Genomic DNA, 18027 nt, shown 5'->3' on the forward strand with positions numbered 1-18027 from the left:
AATATAACACTCCTCCCGTCTGGTTGGCGGTGCGGTCCCTCCGGATGATCTTGTAGCCCTCTGGGATGGCGATGGCGATGTCGGGGGCTGAGGAGGCGTTCATCCAGGTCTCGGTGAGGAAGGCAACGTCAGGGGCGGTGGTGTCGAGGAGGTTCCAGAGTTCTACGGCGTGTCTGTGGACGGAGCGGGTGTTGAGCAGGATGCACTTGAGGTGGTTGCTGCTGGTGTTCGGCTTGGCGGGTGCAGGGAAGGTCCGGATGCAGGTGAACTTGCAGGCGTGGCAGCTGAAGGGTCCGTGGGTGTGCTTCGGGGCGGCTCGATGACATGCCGGGATGCGGCCGGTGTTGAGTGCGATGAGATCGGCGGCGGAGTAGGTTCGTCGGGTCGGCTTCCGTCGGTGGGGGCCAGGGGTCCTGGCCCTGGGCGCGGTCCAGGCGCGGACGGGCGCAGACGGGCTTACCTTTGGCGCGCCTTCAGCGCACAATCGGCGCGCCCGCTGCGCGTCAACGCTGCGCGTTTGCACGGTCGCCATTTAAGGCGAAGTGCGCGGGTGGGCGGAGCAGCTGGGAGGCGGGAGCGGGGAGGGAACAGAAGGAAAAAAGGGGCGGGGTCGGCAGTGGTGGCGGGAAGCGGGGGGCGGCGAGGGAGGCGGGAAACAGGCCGGAGGACGGTCAAAAACCAAGAAAACAGGCACAAGTTACAGTAAAAACGCTAAACACGGGCAAAAACAAAGAGAGATACAAAACAAGCACAAATGACAGTCAAAAGACGCTTGACACGGGCCGAAACTAGGAAAAATAAAAACAAGCACAAATGGTTGTCAAAACACAACAGAGCAGCAGGGTCAGCCGGCAGCGAGGCAAGCAGCGAGGCAGAGGGCACAGCGAAGGGGCACACGCAGCAGCTGGTGGCCGTGCGGCGCGGGGGTGTCCCACAAGTGGGTCACACTCACCTGTGTCGCACGGTCGCCATTTAAGGCCAAGTGCGCGGGTGGGAGGAGCAGCTGGGAGGCGGGAGCGGGGAGGGAACAGAAGGAAAAAAGGGGCGGGGTCGGCGGTGGTGGCGGGAAGCGGGGGGCGGCGAGGGAGGCGGGAAACAGGCCGGAGGACGGTCAAAAACCAAGAAAACAGGCACAAGTTACAGTAAAAACGCTAAACACGGGCAAAAACAAAGAGAGATACAAAACAAGCACAAATGACAGTCAAAAGACGCTTGACACGGGCCGAAACTAGGAAAAATAAAAACAAGCACAAATGGTTGTCAAAACACAACAGAGCAGCAGGGTCAGCCGGCAGCGAGGCAAGCAGCGAGGCAGAGGGCACAGCGAAGGGGCACACGCAGCAGCTGGTGGCCGTGCGGCGCGGGGGTGTCCCACAAGTGGGTCAATGGCCAAAGAGGGGAGGCTCTGAGAGACACAGGAGCCAGTATGACTATGGTAAGGAGTCAACTGGTGTCTCCAGAGCAGGTGATTCCACATGTACTCCACCCCGCCGCGATGGCTGACGGCAGATTGGGCCACTACCCTGTGGCCGAGGTTCCCTTTGAGTGGGAAGGGGTTGCAGGTTCACTTCGAGTTGCCGTAAGCCCTGCCGTGCCAGTCGATTGTTTGCTGGGAAATGACATGGAGCACAATGTCTGGAAGGAGGTGGAATACCGGACTCATTCGGAGATGCTGGGTACACCTGACTGGGCCTGTGCAAGCACAAGGTCTGCGACTGCCCAGAGAGGGAGTTCGCCAGGGCTGGAGCCTGGAACAATGGCCCAGCCCGCTGCCAAAAAGGGAAAGACCCGAAGACAGGAGAAGCCTGCTTCGGCTTCCACGCCCCATGAGACAGATCGGCCACCTGCGGTGGAGGGCCAGGAGTCCGTGGAGGGGGAAGTAGTCTCCCTGGAGGACTTACCTATCCCTGCTGAGTGGCATGTGGAAGGAGGGCCTACCAGGGAGGAGTTTTGTAAGGGCCAGAAGGAGTGCCCTACCCTTGAGGGACTGAGGCGACAGGCCGAAGCCCAGGCAGCAGGGAACGTTGCAGGGCACTACCACATTTACTGGGAGGACGGACTCCTCTACAGTGAACCCAAGGTACCTTTGCTCGGTTCATCCTTTGTAGTCCCTCAACGATACCGAGCCTTTCTTCTAGAATTGGCTCATGAGATTCCTTTGGCAGGACACTTAGGTCAGGACAAGACCTTTGCCCGGCTTGTCCCCCACTTTTACTGGCCTCAGATGAAAGTGGCATCTGACACATATTGTCGGACGTGTGTATCCTGCCAAGCAAGTGGGAAAACAGGGGTGAAGCTGAAAGCTCCCCTGGAACCACTTCCTGTCGTTAGCACCCCCTTTGAAAGGGTGGGCATCGACATTGTGGGGCCATTGGATCTGCCAACTACAGCTGGTCACAGGTTTATCCTGGTTCTGGTGGATCACGCCATGCGGTACCCAGAGGCAATTCCTCTGAGGACTGTCACTGCACCTGTTGTGGCTAGGGTCCTGATGGGGATCTTTACCCGAGTGGGTTTCCCCAAGGAAGTTGTGTCCGACAAGGGGAACCAACTTTATGTCAGCATATATGCGGGCAATGTGGAAGGAGTGTGGAGTGACCTACCGGTTCACCACTCCGTACCACCCCCAGTCCAATGGACTGGTAGAAAGGTTCAACAAGACCTTGAAAGGCATGATCAGAAGTCTGCCTGAAAGCCTGCGGAGGAAATGGGACGTCCTCCTGTCCTGTTTGCTATTCTCCTACAGAGAAGTGCCGCAGAAGGGAGTGGGCTTCAGCCCCTTCGAGCTTCTGTATGGGCACCCTGTACGTGGACCTCTCAGCCTGGTGAAGGATGGATGGGAAAAGTCTCCCAGGAAGCCTCCCCAGGATGTGGTGAGCTATATGCTGGCCTTCCGGAGCCAAATGGCAAAGTTGTGGAAGCAAGCTTCTGACAACTTGGAAGCCAGTCAAGCCGTAATGAAAGAGTGGTATGACCACAACTCTCACCCGGTGGAATTGGAGCCTGGCCAGAAAGTGTGGGTGATGGAACCTGGAGAGCTAAGCGCTCTCCAGGATCGCTGGGCAGGCCCCTTTGAGGTGTTGGAGAAGAAGGGTAAGGCCACCTACTTGGTGGATCTTAAGACCCCTTGTCAGCCCCTAAGGGTGCTGCATGCTAATCGCCTCAAACCCCACCATGAGAGGCCTGAGGTTATCTTGATGATGATGATGACTGATGGAGGAGAGGAAGCGGAAAGCGAGCCTCTCCCTGACCTTTTTTCGTCTCAGGAAAAGGATGGGTCGGTGGAGGGAGTAATTCTCTCCCCATCCCTAACTCCTGAGCAGCGGGAGGACTGCCGCCAGATATTGGAGCAGTACTCTACGTTGTTCTCCCTTGTTCCGGGAAGGAGCCACCTGTGTACCCATGATGTGGACACTGGAGACAGCCCACCAGTGAAGTCAAAGACCTACCGGCTGTCAGACAAGGTGAAGGCCAGCATCCACGGTGAGGTTACCAAGATGCTGGAGCTAGGAGTCATTGAACCTTCCAGTAGCCCCTGGTCCAGTCCGGTGGTTTTGGTACCAAAAGCTGCCCCACCAGGCACCACTCCAGAACTGAGGTTCTGTGTGGATTACCGGGGACTGAACTCAGTGACCAAGACTGATGCTCATCCGATCCCTAGGGCGGATGAATTAATTGACCGGCTGGGAGCTGCCCAATATCTGAGTACCTTTGACCTTACTTCAGGGTACTGGCAGATCTCCCTTACAGATGGAGCAAAGGAAAGGTCAGCTTTCTCCACGCCTGAGGGACACTTCCAGTTCTGTGTGATGCCCTTTGGGCTCAAGAACGCCCCTGCCACTTTTCAGCGGCTGGTGAACCAGGTCCTCTCTGGAATGGAGGCTTTCTCTGCTGCTTACCTGGATGCCATTGCCGTCTTCAGCAGCAGTTGGGAGGACCATTTGCGTCACTTGCAAGCTGTTCACCAGGCCCTGAAACAGGCTGGCTTGACAATCAAGGCCAGTAAATGTCAGATCGGGCAGGGGTCGGTTGTGTACCTAGGCCACTTGGTGGGTAGGGGAACTGTGCAGCCCCTCCAGGCAAAGATTGAGGCAATCATGGCCTGGGAACTCCCCAAGACCCAGACTGAGGTCCGAGCTTTCCTGGGCCTCACAGGTTACTACCGTCGCTTTGTGAAGGGGTATGGCACTATTGTAGCGCCCCTCACAGAGCTCACACCCTAGAAACAACCTCGACGGGTAGTCTGGACAGGGGCTTGTCAGCAAGCTTTTGTGAAATTGAAACAGGCAATGTGTGCATCACCAGTCCTGAGGGCCCCAGATTTCTCCAAGGAGTTCATTGTCCAGACAGACGCATCAGAGCATGGCATTGGGGCAGTGTTATCGCAACTCAATGAAGAGGGTCTGGATCAGCCTGTTGTCTTCCTGTCCAGGAGACTGCTTCCCCGGGAACAGAAGTGGAGTGCAATTGAGCGGGAAGCTTTTGCGGTGGTATGGGCTCTGAAGAAGCTGCGGCCATACCTGTTTGGCTCGCACTTCCTGGTTCAGACTGACCATCGACCTCTTCGTTGGCTGATGCAAATGAAGGGGGAAAATCCCAAGTTGTTGAGATGGTCCATCTCCCTACGGGAAATGGACTTCCGGGTGGAACATCGGCCTGGAGTGGACCACGCCAATGCAGACGGCCTCTCTAGGTATTTCCGCCTTAGTGATGAGGACTCCCAAGGGGTTGGGTAGCTCTCCCCACTTTCAGCTGGGGGGGACGCGTGTTAGACCTGTCTGCCTTTGGGTAGTCCCTCCTATTTATTTATTTATTTTTGTCCCCTTTTTGCCCCTCAAAACCTTTTTATCTTTTTATGTCCACTGGATTTTTGTGGTATTGACCTAGGGGTTAGATGCTCTTTTGCCCTCGTAGTCCCTTTTCCTGAGGCCTAGGTGCCTTGTCTGACTAAAAAGTATGGGACACGCAAAATGGTGGTCAGCAACTGTCATAATTGACACTTCAGGAGAAAGGGACCATAGGATTACACTAAGAAGGTACTAGAACCTTCTGGAGGGTTCTGGTAGCCAGAGCCAGCCTATATAAGGCCAGAACCAGGGCGGCCATTTTAGCTGTTGGTGGAGAGTGACCAGAGGAGGCTGAGTGGAAGTTGGTGAGGAGTAAAGCAGTAGCGAAGGGAGAAAAGCGCACTGAGAGAGGTTAGATCGACCCACGGGCCGGCTGCTCTACTGTGCTGGTGTGTCCCCCTTTCTACGGACTAAGCCCTAGCACCGCAACCTCATCTCTAGCTCCAACTATTGACTCGTGTCCAGAGAGTAACGTGGTTGAGCTATTCTGGATAAGCGGGTGACTGGCTTGGGAATTCACCCAGAGAAGCACCCATTTGTAGGGGGTTGATTTCTGCCTGTCCGCTCCTTCAGGATCTAAACTGGACTGTCCCCTTGAAGCGTGTGGAGGAGCGATACTTTGGCGTTCCATCTGAAGTCCTGAGCGTCCGTGAGGCAAAGGGAAGAATCCTACCGTGTGAGGGCTTGCCGCTTTTGTCCTTGCCTCGAAACGGCTGTGGCATCTTCACCGTGCCGTTCGGGAGGTCCAGCGGAGAGAGCCGCTTGAGGAACGCAACCAAGAGACTGGCTTCGCGGAAGTCTGCACTGAGCAACCAGTGACGCGGAAGAAGGGGGCGGGAGCCCGAGGAGGCTGGCGGGCGTCTGCTCCCTCCCTTCCTGACGGCTGAGGTGAGGGTGGAGCACTGAGCAGTCATCGACGCGGAAGGAGGAAGTGCGGGGTGATTCCGGCTCTGTCAACCACCCATAGCTGTCAGCGCCAGGTCAGGGGGCTCCTCGGAACGACGTCGCTGGGGTGAGTGAAGAAGCAGAGCTGTGGGACCGGACCGAGGCGTAACTCCCAGTAAGACTGTGGGGAGGTAGCGTGGCCGAGTCGGAGCGGGCGCCGCTATTGCCTGACAGAGCTTCGTAAAGGAGAGCCTGAGACACCACCGGCTACCGGCGTGGAACAGAGTAAAGAGCAGACCGCTGAGGTCGACTGTAAGCAGGTCTGGGCTAAACTTTAGACATTGCTTAAACGAATGAGTGGAAGTGAAGTAGGGGTAAAAATTGCTAAATCCCCTTCAAGATATGTGAACTCCATCGAGACATTTACCTAGGCATTTTACTGAATCTATTTAGGAGTGTCATAAGTAGAACTGAGCAGACATCTTACTGAATCTATTTAGGAGTGACATGTGTAGAACTGAGCAGGCATCTTACTGAATCTATTTAGGGGTGTCATAAGTAGAACTGAGCAGGCATCTTACTGAATCTATTTAGGAGTGACAAGTTGTGAGAAGTTGGCCTGATAGGTGATGTTTCCAATTCTGGAACCACCGGTTATCAGACCAAACAATCCCTTATGGTGTCTGGTTGTAAGTCAACCTTGTTAGACAAGCTATCCTAGGGGTAGCATGGACTAAGCAGCCTAAAGGCTTAACTTAAGAGGTCGTGTTAAGCGAGCTGTTTTACCACATACAATCCTGTAATATCAAATGAAAGGACACCACACAAGTATATATTATAAAATATATGTATTTATTACTAAAAACAATCCCCAGTATTCTTTATGAATAAAGGGGCACAAGCGTTAAATCAAAAGCACAGTTTAAACATACAAAGTTGCACAATTATGGATGAGGGCGGGGGGCCACTCAGACCATATACTAAACAAGTGGTATAAGAGATACCAATCGAACAGTGGTTAGGCCTAGGGCCTAGGGAATCGCTGGGAGCAGTCGGGACAAGCAATGCTGAAGTCGGGAGAGGCCCACGGGATTCGGGTGCAGTGCGGAAAGCGCACGCATGCACCAATGTTAACCAATGGTGCGTAAAAGTTGTAAAGTTAAAGTTTAAGGACACTTCCGCTGAACCTAGAGGAACAAAACTTAAGACACAGACCCTAGAGATGTGTACCAGTGTGGGAACACCGGCGGAGCAAAGTTACCTCACCCACAGGAAGTGGGTGCACAGGGTCGAAGTTGAGTCGGGTTTCGTCACGCAGGCTCTTGGTGCTTGAAGCTGAAAGGGCTGCAGGCGGGGTGAAAAGAGAAGTGTACGGTGGAGTCCAAGGGTGGACTCGAGTCGAAAAGTACCTGAAAGCAGAGGGGACAGAGTCTGGGTCACTCAGCAGTGACCAGGGTGGAACCAGGACGGAACCAGGCAATGTCGGGCGCAATCAGGTAGTTGTTGAGGAGCTTCTCTCCGCTGTCACGTGGGCTCTGGGGCATCTACGACGTCCAGGAGCGGGTCACGATCTGTCCCACGCAGGCTCTCGCCGTCGGCGCTGTCGGCTTCAAGATTGGAGCAAACAACACTTGGCAAAAGCAATCCACGCGGAACCGGGAGATTGCTTCTCACTCGAACCAGGAGGGTCAGAGTGGGGGCTCCTTTTCAGGGGAGCTGGTGCAGATCTGGAGCAACCAGATTCGCAGGTCGAATTTCAAGTTTCGTCGGCACAGGGGCCACTAGCTGGCTGGCAATTGACCGGGCCAACGCGTTGAGCCAAAAGAAGCAGAAGGGCCCCACGCAGCACTCGTCGAGTGTGGAGGGCTGAACTTCGGTGCAAGTGTGGCTCAGGGTTGGGGCTTCTCAAACCCCGGTGTACAGCTTTGAGGGTCACTCGTGGGCTGCACGGTCAGCGTCTCGTGGTCTTTCCAAGATGGCGTGCCCTACGCTCCCGGTCGCCTCCACGGGTCTCAGCTCTGCAGGGACTGTGGATCGGGCTGTTGGAAGGCAGGCAAGCTTGATCTCGTCGATCTCTGTCGCTCGAGTTCCGGCGGGAACTGCGACAAAGCAGACGTCGATGGCTGGATGGTGCCTGTTTGCACAGGGTGGTCACTCCTTGACCACAAGGGAGATTCTTCAGTCTTCTACGTTGAGTAGGATGTCGAAGGGTCCAGAGTTTCGTTTCTTATGTTTCATCAGGATAATCTGAAGTGCATTGGCACTGCTCCCAGTCTTATACTAATTTTGGGGGCTGGATTACCTGCTAGGTCCCCTCCTATGGGTGGGACCCAGGAAGTGGGTGGATACACCCCCTTCCTTTGATCCAGGCCGCCCTGGCACGAGGGCTGGAGTGCCCCAGAACCGGTTTGGCCGGATTATGCAAGGGGCAGCCTTGTGCGCCCCAAGCAGTGTCTGGTTTCTTTCAAACCTCCCTGCTACAATCCACTATCTCCTGTCTGGGGGGTGGTAACACCTCCCTGCGACAGGAAACCCTTTGTCCAGGCCCCTTTGGCTGAGTTTCGGTCAGCTTCAGGGGGTCAGACTCTTGTCTGTGGCAGAGGCATCCATTTTGTGGATCCAAGGTCCTTTTAGAAATTAACGGCATTTAAGTAAAGTAACATGTCTTACCCCTCTAGAGGGGTGGAATGCTATCCCCGTCGCCAGAACTGGCGAGGGGATAGTATTCCAAATCGTATGACACCTTACACGACATGTTTTGATAAAGCCAAACCAAAGTTGCTATATAACCTCGAGGATTATAATGCACTTAAGAGTATATGGTATGGCATTATCCTGAAACAGCTTAGGGAGTTGTTCCCGACAGCTGCAGACAGGCTCAGCTCATGCTAGAGCTCCATCTCACATTAAACCACGCACTCTGCCTCCAGGATTGATGAGGCCTTCCATAGGAGTGGCTCACAGGTTTATATGTGTCCAGATATAGGTTTAGATATAGGTATACTATATCTAAGTAAGGGGTGATTACACCACCTTACCCCAGCTGAGTGATCAGCCAGTTGTGTCAATTTAAGAACCAGCCAGGGGTGGCAAAAGATATGCTGCAGCTCCTGGTAGGCCTTGGTGGCCCCTATGCCCTGGGCACCTATAGTGCATTATACAGGGGCTGACAAGGAGTCCATTTCCAATTGTGGTATGTACCTAGGGTACATGGAATCCATTTTACAGAGAGAGCAGATGGCCTGGGGCCCTGATTGGCAGGGAACCAGGTCAACTAAGTCAAAAACCAGCTAAACACAAGGCAAAAAATCTGGGGTAACCATAGTCAGGTAGCCACCTTCCTACACATGTGTAGAACTGAGCAGGCATCTTACTGAATCTATTTATATGTGAAGACTGAACTACCTCATGTTAGGTTACTGCTAACAGAATTGAATGAACAGCCTAATCTGGATGTAGGAAATATCTATGCTTGCTAACTTCTAAATGTATGATGCATATCTTGCCTGATTAGGGTGCAGGAGTGGATAGAGAACTCTCCTTTCAGAGTGAAGGAACACAAGGAAATGCCAGTAATGATTTTTCTTTTATGAAACTGTCTAGTTGCTAATTTCTTTTATGCAAAGCTAATTCATGTGCTGTAACTAAAGACTGCTAAGTAACAAAGGAGAAATATAGAATACTTTTCATAAAGCAAACCGTATTTTTCTAACATTGGTGTAGCGTCCTTATTTCTGAGTGGATGGACGTTATGTTACTGAAGGGTGTGACGCAAACTTAACACATGTACCTTGGAGTTAGGCCTTCCCACTTAGTGCCAAGCTACCCTAGGTGACTTGGAGATCCCAGGTCCAACAGATTGGATATACATGATTGGCATATTTGTATCACCATGAAGTCCCTCCCTTGTCATCACAAGCCAGGGCTGGTGATGACAAATGCTACTAGTGGGCCTGCAGCACTGATTGTGCCACCCACATGAGTAGCCCTAAAATGGTGTCTCAGGCCTGCCACCGCAGTGCCTGCGTGCAGTCTATGAACTGCCATGTCCTCCTGGTCAGTGTCCCCACTGACCAGGCCTAACCCTTCCCTTTTGTGCACATTGGTCACCCCTATGGAAGGCCCAAGGAAACCCCCTGGGCAGGGTGCAGTGTATGTTAAATGTATAGCATGTACTGGTGCAGGTGACATGCTCTGGTAGTGAATGGCAGCCATTTTAGTTTTTCACTATTGTAAGGCTATCTTGCTCCATAGATTAACATGGGGGATGCTGGCTACAGTGGCTACCAGCATTTCTTCTCATAGGAACAAGATAGGACATAAGAGTCTAGTATCCCTGAACTCAGAATTTAATAACACATCTTTTAGGAAAGGTTGTTTTTAAATCCTGTGTTTGAGAACAGCATTTGTAGAAAGTTGCTGTTCTCTTGTCTGACCCTTCTGTGTGCCTTGGCCTGTTTGTGTATTGACTGTCTGGTTTGAGAGTGACAGGGGCTGGGGATTCCCCAGGAGGCTGGCTGAGTCAGCCCTAGGCTGAATGACTGCATTTGCAACTTGAGTGGTGGGAGGAGATAGCACCTGGGCCTGAATAGGGCTGTGCCTGCCTTCCACAATGCTGGCTCCAGCTCCTGCTGGGCGGCTGACGACCCTGCCCCTCACTCTGAAAGGAAAGGAGAAGCCAGGAAAACAAAGTGCTCAAGCAACACCCAGAACTGGTTCAGACTGGGCTCAGGGCCCACTTGTATAAGTACAGGACCCCTGACAACAGAAAATTAGATCATCCTGGAATCAAGAAGGAACCTCTGCCCAGGAGAAAGCTGAAACTGAAGAAGGAAGATTGTCCAGCTGTTGCTCTGCTGGATTGCCCTGCTGTTTCTTTGCTGCCTAGGAGAGGGGAAGGACTTTGCTTTGTGCTGTGTCCCATTGCTGGAAGGAATCTCAAAGAGTTTGAGAAGAGCTGGTTCCCTGTTCTGAAGTCCCAGGAACAAAAGGACTTCACCCCCAGCTTCCCCTGAGCTCTACTGAGAGAGTTCTGTCCTTCCTGGAGTGCTTGGCCCATGTGTGGTGCCTCTGGAAGTTGTACCTGTGTTGGGAAGCTGGAAACTAAGCTTGAGAGACTTTGCTAAAGAAAAGTTATCGCATCGCTCGCTGCGGAGCGCATCCCCGACAGTGCGAGAAGATTCCCGCTGCTGCGAAGGTCAAGATCGTCACAGCGCCTGTGGCCGCTGTCAGAGCCGTCGCATCCTTCGTTTGCGGGACGCACCCGACCGGTGCGGGAAGTCTAACATCGCTGCAAGTGTCGTCGCAGAGCCTGTCATCACTGGGTGAGATTGCTGCACCGCCTGCTTGCGGACTGCATCACGTCGCTGCGAGAGTCATCGACGAAGCAAACGCATCAAGGAGCTGCCAGAGAGATCACCTCTGGTCTGCGCATCGTCGCCCCGGAGATCGTCGCACCTCCAAAGATCGTGGCATCGTGCCTTTGCGAGAACAAACTTCCTACGGAACCTACGCACCGGAATCCATACAAGTGTCCTACCGGATTCGTCGTAACACGCCCGCTGCTGTCGCAAACGCCTCCCAGGGTCTCAGGAGCAACGCATCGCTTGTTTTCCACTGCACCAGCTTCTGCTTTTGGAACTTTGTCGCAACTAAAGGTACTGTGAGCTAAACGTGACGCAACTGTGAACTTTTCACGTAACTGTGGATTATTTTATCGCAACCTAAAGAATTTTAACGCAACCTGAAGAATTTTTTATCGCAACCTTAAGAACGCTTTTGAAACCATATTCTTGAACTGTGTATGTTGGATTTTTGTCGTTTTGGTCTTGTGTAGTTTAGATTAAATACCTTTATTTTGCTAAACTGTTGTGAAGTCAGTTTGTGGTGTTTTCACTGTGTTACTGTGAATGTTGGTACAAATACTTTACACATTGCCTCTGGTTAGCCTAGAGTGCTCGTGCCAAGCTACCTAGAGGGTGAGCTGGGGTTATCTCAGAGGGTTTCCTCCGTGCCCTGACTAGAAGCAAGGGTCCCTATTTGGACAGTGGTACCTACCTCTGCCAACTAGAGACCCCCAATTCTAACAGCCCGCATTTGCCGTCCTACGAGAATCATCGCTATCACTATTGTGGGCCGTTACAGCTGAGGAGCTGTGCCGCTGAGTGCCCGCATTTGCCGTCTTAGGAGAATCATCGCTACAGCTAGTGTGGGCCGCTGCAGCTGAGGAGCTGTGCCGCTGAGTGCCAGCATTTGCCGTCCTATGAGAATCATCGCTATCGCTATTGTGGGCCGTTACAGCTGAGGAGCTGTGCCGCTGAGTGCCCGCATTTGCCGTCTTAGGAGAATCATCGCTACAGCTAGTGTGGGCCGCTGCAGCTGAGGAGCTGTGCCGCTGAGTGCCCGCCTTTGCCATACTACAAAAATCATCGCTAGCAATGTTGTGGGCCGCTGCAGCTGAGGAGATGTGCCCCTGAGTTCCCACCTTTAAGCCCCGTACTTTCACAGCTGTGCATCACTCAGTGCTAGCTGCATCGTCTAGGTCTGCGCAATTGCGCACATGGATTCTGCTGCATTGGCAGCTGCCCTGACACTTTGTACATAGGGCATTTTGAACCCCTTTGAGAAGGCCGGTTGGCCAGAGCGACTGTCCGGTTTGTAGGGCGCCAGGCCCTAATGTGATGGATGTGGTGCTAGGAAATGTGATTTATGTAGTATGATTTACACACCCTGTTTTATGCCTCTAAATGTGGTTTATGATTATGAGGTTTTGCATACTGTATTTATGTTTGAGTTATCCTCTACTGTGGTTTATGCTAGTGAGATTATTTCCTAAGGTGAGTTATGCTTGGTAGGTTATGGTCTAATATGTTTAGGCTAATAAGGTTGGCACAGGATATATTTCATGCCTAATGTGATACAGTGGATAATATGATTTATGTTTCAGGATGTTGCTGAGTCCAGTGTTTGCCATTAATTGCTGGTTGTGTTCCAAGCTTATTATATGTTCTCCGTTTACTAGATGGTTCTGACAGTGGTCCAAGTGGCCCTGTCATGTGTATATAATCCCCTGTAAATATTGCCTAGTCCCAGTCGGCACAGTGTATATTGTGTGATTACTATTCTAATGTGTTTTATGATAATACAAAGGCTAGTTTGTATATAACTGTGTTTGGAGTGCCTTTTGTGGTGTGCCTAGCATGTTGTTGCTGTGTGGGTTGCGCAAATGCTTTACACATGGCCTCCGCGATAAGCCTGACTGCTCATGCCAAGCTATCAAGGGGGTGAGCAGGGGTTATCTTTGGCGTGTAACTCCCTTGCTGTGACTAGAGCAGTGGTTTCTGCCTGGATAAGGCTCAAGTCCAAGCCAACCTGAAATCCCATTTCTAAGAAGTCTCATCTAAGGGCTCAATTGACATCCACCAGCTGGTTGGAGTCACGTGTTGGGAGCCTTCACTAAATATTCAGTGATGACAAAATAATCGTATTTCTTCCGGGACCAGCGCACGTCGGTCTGACAGCTTCTTAGACGAGTTAAAGCAAACGTAAGACATTAAGTCCGATATCATGGTAAGGTAGAAAAAGACAAAAAGCAACACTTCTTGGCAGCAGAGATGTCAGAGGTATATCACTGGATGTGATAAAATCTCTATTATAAATGCTGCAATCTTCATACAAATGCTTGAACCATCCCTAGGAATGTGGCAAAGATAACTTAACAAACAGAAAAGTAAAGATGGGAGTTGGAATGTCAGCTGATCCAGTGTGAACAGGAAAGTATTGTCAAGAAGAGTGTGAATGGAGCTGCATTTGTTATATACTTCCTGAAGTGTTACCTTTATTACATACAACTTGAAGAGTTTCCTTTTTCACATACTTCCTGAAGAGTTACAGTTGTTATACACTTTGTAAAACTGAAGTGACAGCAGCATATCCTGATCATTTCTTTTTCCGCAATGTCTTCTTGTTTAAATGAAATCTTGACTGTGCGTCTTCCTAAAGCTACACCTCTAGCGAATGGGTGTTCCGTGAGTGCCCTTTCTTTACTAAGTTATCACCTCCTTTTCTGAATTAAGATGTGGCATGCTCAATAGAACATTCAGTTAAATATCTGTGTATGGTGAAATATCTCTTGGTTACTTTAAAAAATGGTAAAGAAGAGATGGCTTTTACAAATAGTTAAATATTGTGTATTTACATTCTCTTACATTTCCATTTAGTGATTTTAAATCTCTTTACATCCAACAGGAAACCAACCTTGAATGAACAAATGATTGTGAATAATGACTTTAATCGTGTAAATGTGCAAAAAGCGGTCAGAAAAAATTAGCTCCAATATTCAGGTAAAGAGCTGCACAGTTAGAGACTGAGGAACCTGAACATAAACTGATAGATCCTGAAAGAAGCAGTCCAGAGCAATTCAGTGGATGTAAGAGTCTGAGCTGTGCACCTCCACGCCACAAGACGAAGAAATGACCTCTAGAAAATTAACACAACAACAATAACTAACCACTGCCTGTATAAACAAGTCTCCAAGATTTAATGATTGGATGGGTGTGAGGTGGATACAGCATTGCTCTGTTTCCTGTAATGATGGCAGACCACCATTCAGTGCGCTAGGTGTATTGTAAACTATTTCTGGCTAAACCACAGGAGCAAGAGAAAAGCACAATGGAGTAGAGCCAAACAACTGAAGAGTAAAGGAAAGAGAGGATCTCTGATCTACTAGACTGTCCCAATTTGCATCGACCTGAAGGAAGACTAATCTTCACTCGAAAACATGCAAAACCATTATACAATCTAAAGACATAACCACATACAAAGAAGTTTTACTTGCCACAAGTATAATATATGTAATTGGTGAGTCTTGCATTTCGTTGTAAAATCTGAAATCAGGCTTCCAAAATACCACACACATACAGGGAATGTGAGAATAACACAAGTGCTTTATCAACCATGTTAGCTCCTCAGGAAACGCAGTCATGGGATGCAGACAAATATAAACCCGACCCAGAGACATCACCCAAGAAAGAAAAATCATTCAAAAGCAGCAAGAGTATTAGTTTGTCATCACTACTAAAGAGCCATCAGCAAACACACACAGGAGAAGCAACATGCAATTGCAATGAATGTGTGAAGAACTTTAGTCAGTTAGCACTCCTAAAAGATCATCAGCGGACACTCATGGGGGAAAAACCATACCATTGCACTGAATGTGTGAAGAGCTTTACTTGGTTATCACAACTCCAAATACATCAGCGAACACACACAGGGGAAAAACCGTACCATTGCAATCAATGTGTGAAGAAGTTCAGACAGTTATCAAATCTACGAACACATTTGCGAACACACACTGGGGAAAAACCATACCATTGCAATAAATCTGGAACTAGTTTTAGTGATTCCTCAACTCTCAGGATTCATCAGCGAACACACACAGGGGACAAACCATACGATTGCAGTGAATGTGTGAAGAGCTTTAGTGGGTTATCACATCTAAAAGTACATCAGCGAACACACACTGGGGAAAAACCATATCATTGCACTGAATGTGTGAAGAGCTTTAGTGAGTTATCACATCTAGAAGTACATCAGCGAACACACACTGGGGAAAAACCATACCATTGCAGTGAATGTGGACGTAGTTTTAGTCATTCCTCAACACTCAGGATTCATCAGCGAACACACACAGGGGAAAAACCATACCATTGCACTGAATGTGTGAAGAGCTTCAGTCGGATATCACATCTACAAGAACATCAGCGAACACACACTGGGGAAAAACCATACCATTGCAGTGAATGTGGAAGTAGTTTTAGTCAATCCTCAACTCTTAGGATTCATCAGCGAACACACTCAGGAGAAAAGCCATTCCAATGCAGTGAATGTGTGAAGAACTTCAGTCGGTTATCGAATCTCCAAAGACATCAGAGAACACACACAGTGGAGAAACCAGTGAATGTGTGAAGAACTTCAGTCGTTTATCACACCTCAAAATACATCAGCGAGTGCACACAGGGGAGAAACCATTCCATTGTAGTGAATGTGGAAGTAGTTGTAAGAAATCTTCAATATTATGGAATCCTCAGTGAACACACACTGGAGAAAAGCCATTCAAGTGCAGTGAGTGTGTGAAGTGCTTTAGTCAATTATCAGACCTACAAATACATCAACGAACACACACAGGTGAAAATCCCTAACACGGCAGTGAATGTGGAAGTAGTTTTGGTGACCCTTCAACATTAAGAAATCATCAGCGAACACACTTAGGGGAAAAGCAATTTAAGTGCACTGAATGTGCGAAGAGCTTTAGTCGATTATCAATACTACGAAGACATCAGCAAACACATACAGGGGAGAAACCATACCATTGCAGGGGATTTGGAAGTAGTTGTGGAAAGGATTTTCAGCTAACTACTGGGATTAGTAATAAAACCTATAAACACAACATACTTGAATAAGTTTAACAAGCACAGACTGGAGAATATTTGTAGCTGGTTTTGGTGTTGGGCCATTTTGTACAACAACTGGTTCAATGACAGCTGCTAGAGAACAACGTCCAAAGGCACAAGAAGTCAAAGTAGGAAAATGTGACCTGTAACTCTGAGAGTTAATGCTTGCAGTGCACAACGTTTATCCGAAGCCCTGACGCGGGAAAAAATTATGCTCATTTCGATCATCACATGCATATGTAAAAGCACCCACCATAGTGGCACATCCCCAGAGGTGTCCGATATCAAGCTGGACCCTTGGTAAATTTGCTGGCTCACCACTGACTATGTAAATGATTTACAGTGAAATTAATTGTATATGAATATATTTTAGACGTGTCTTATTTACTTAGAATAATTTACAACAAGGGGTGGTGATGGACAGAGTCTCTGAATTAAGCAGAGTACTCTCATCCAGTCAAAAGATCAGGGCTAGATCCAACACCATTTTTTAGCTCATTGCACCATCCCAGTTTCAGAACCTGGCTGTATGCAAATTAGTCTGTCCCTGGCCCAGTGCATCATGGGAACAGGGCAGACCAGACTACAAAAGCCAATTCTTACACTGGGAAGGAAACAAGCTTCCGGGGACCGGTTTCTGCCATTTCAGGCGTCTTCGGCCCGGCTTGCTTGAATCCTGATGGTGCAATGAGCAAGGGACTCACATCTGAGTATACCCTTCCACGCTTAGGGTGGACAAAATAATTTACAACAAGGGGTGGTGATGGACAGAGTCTCTGAATTAAGCAGAGTACTCTCACCCAGTCAAAAGATCAGGGCTAGATCCAACACCATTTTTTAGCTCATTGCACCATCCCAGTTTCAGAACCTGGCTGTATGCAAATTAGTCTGTCCCTGGCCCAGTGCATCATGGGAACAGGGCAGACCAGACTACAAAAGCCAATTCTTACACTGGGAAGGAAACAAGCTTCCGGGGACCGGTTTCTGCCATTTCAGGCGTCTTCGGCCCGGCTTGCTTGAATCCTGATGGTGCAATGAGCAAGGGACTCACATCTGAGTATACCCTTCCACGCTTAGGGTGGACAAAATAATTTACAAGGGGTGGTGATGGACAGAGTCTCTGAATTAAGCAGAGTACTCTCACCCAGTCAAAAGATCAGGGCTAGATCCAACACCATTTTTTAGCTCATTGCACCATCCCAGTTTCAGAACCTGGCTGTATGCAAATTAGTCTGTCCCTGGCCCAGTGCATCATGGGAACAGGGCAGACCAGACTACAAAAGCCAATTCTTACACTGGGAAGGAAACAAGCTTCCGGGGACCGGTTTCTGCCATTTCAGGCGTCTTCGGCCCGGCTTGCTTGAATCCTGATGGTGCAATGAGCAAGGGACTCACATCTGAGTATACCCTTCCACGCTTAGGGTGGACAAAATAATTTACAACAAGGGGTGGTGATGGACAGAGTCTCTGAATTAAGCAGAGTACTCTCACCCAGTCAAAAGATAAGGGCTAGATCCAACACCATTTTTTAGCTCATTGCACCATCCCAGTTTCAGAACCTGGCTGTATGCAAATTAGTCTGTCCCTGGCCCAGTGCATCATGGGAACAGGGCAGACCAGACTACAAAAGCCAATTCTTACACTGGGAAGGAAACAAGCTTCCGGTCTGCCCTGTTCCCATGATGCACTGGGCCAGGGACAGACTAATTTGCATATAGCCAGGTTCTGAGCTGGGATGGGGCAGTGAGATAAATAACGGTGATGGATCAAGCCCTGATCTTTGGACTGGGTAAGAGTGGTCTGCTTAATTCAGACACTCTGTTCATCACCACCCCCTTTTCTGT

At 49.8% G+C, this 18027-nt stretch overlaps 1 protein-coding gene across 1 annotated transcript in view; it reads left to right on the forward strand.

Annotated features, from left to right (window-relative positions):
- Positions 1 to 18027, forward strand: part of LOC144759342 (uncharacterized) — a 215256-nt gene that overhangs the window by 64010 nt on the left and 133219 nt on the right. The window contains exon 4 of the mRNA XM_078646480.1: positions 14957 to 15674. Coding sequence (XP_078502606.1) covers positions 14957 to 15674 — 718 coding nt within the window. The remainder of the gene's footprint in view (positions 1 to 14956; positions 15675 to 18027) is intronic.

Source organism: Lissotriton helveticus, chromosome 1_1 (assembly GCF_964261635.1).
Source record: "Lissotriton helveticus chromosome 1_1, aLisHel1.1, whole genome shotgun sequence".
NCBI lineage: Eukaryota > Metazoa > Chordata > Amphibia > Caudata > Salamandridae > Lissotriton > Lissotriton helveticus.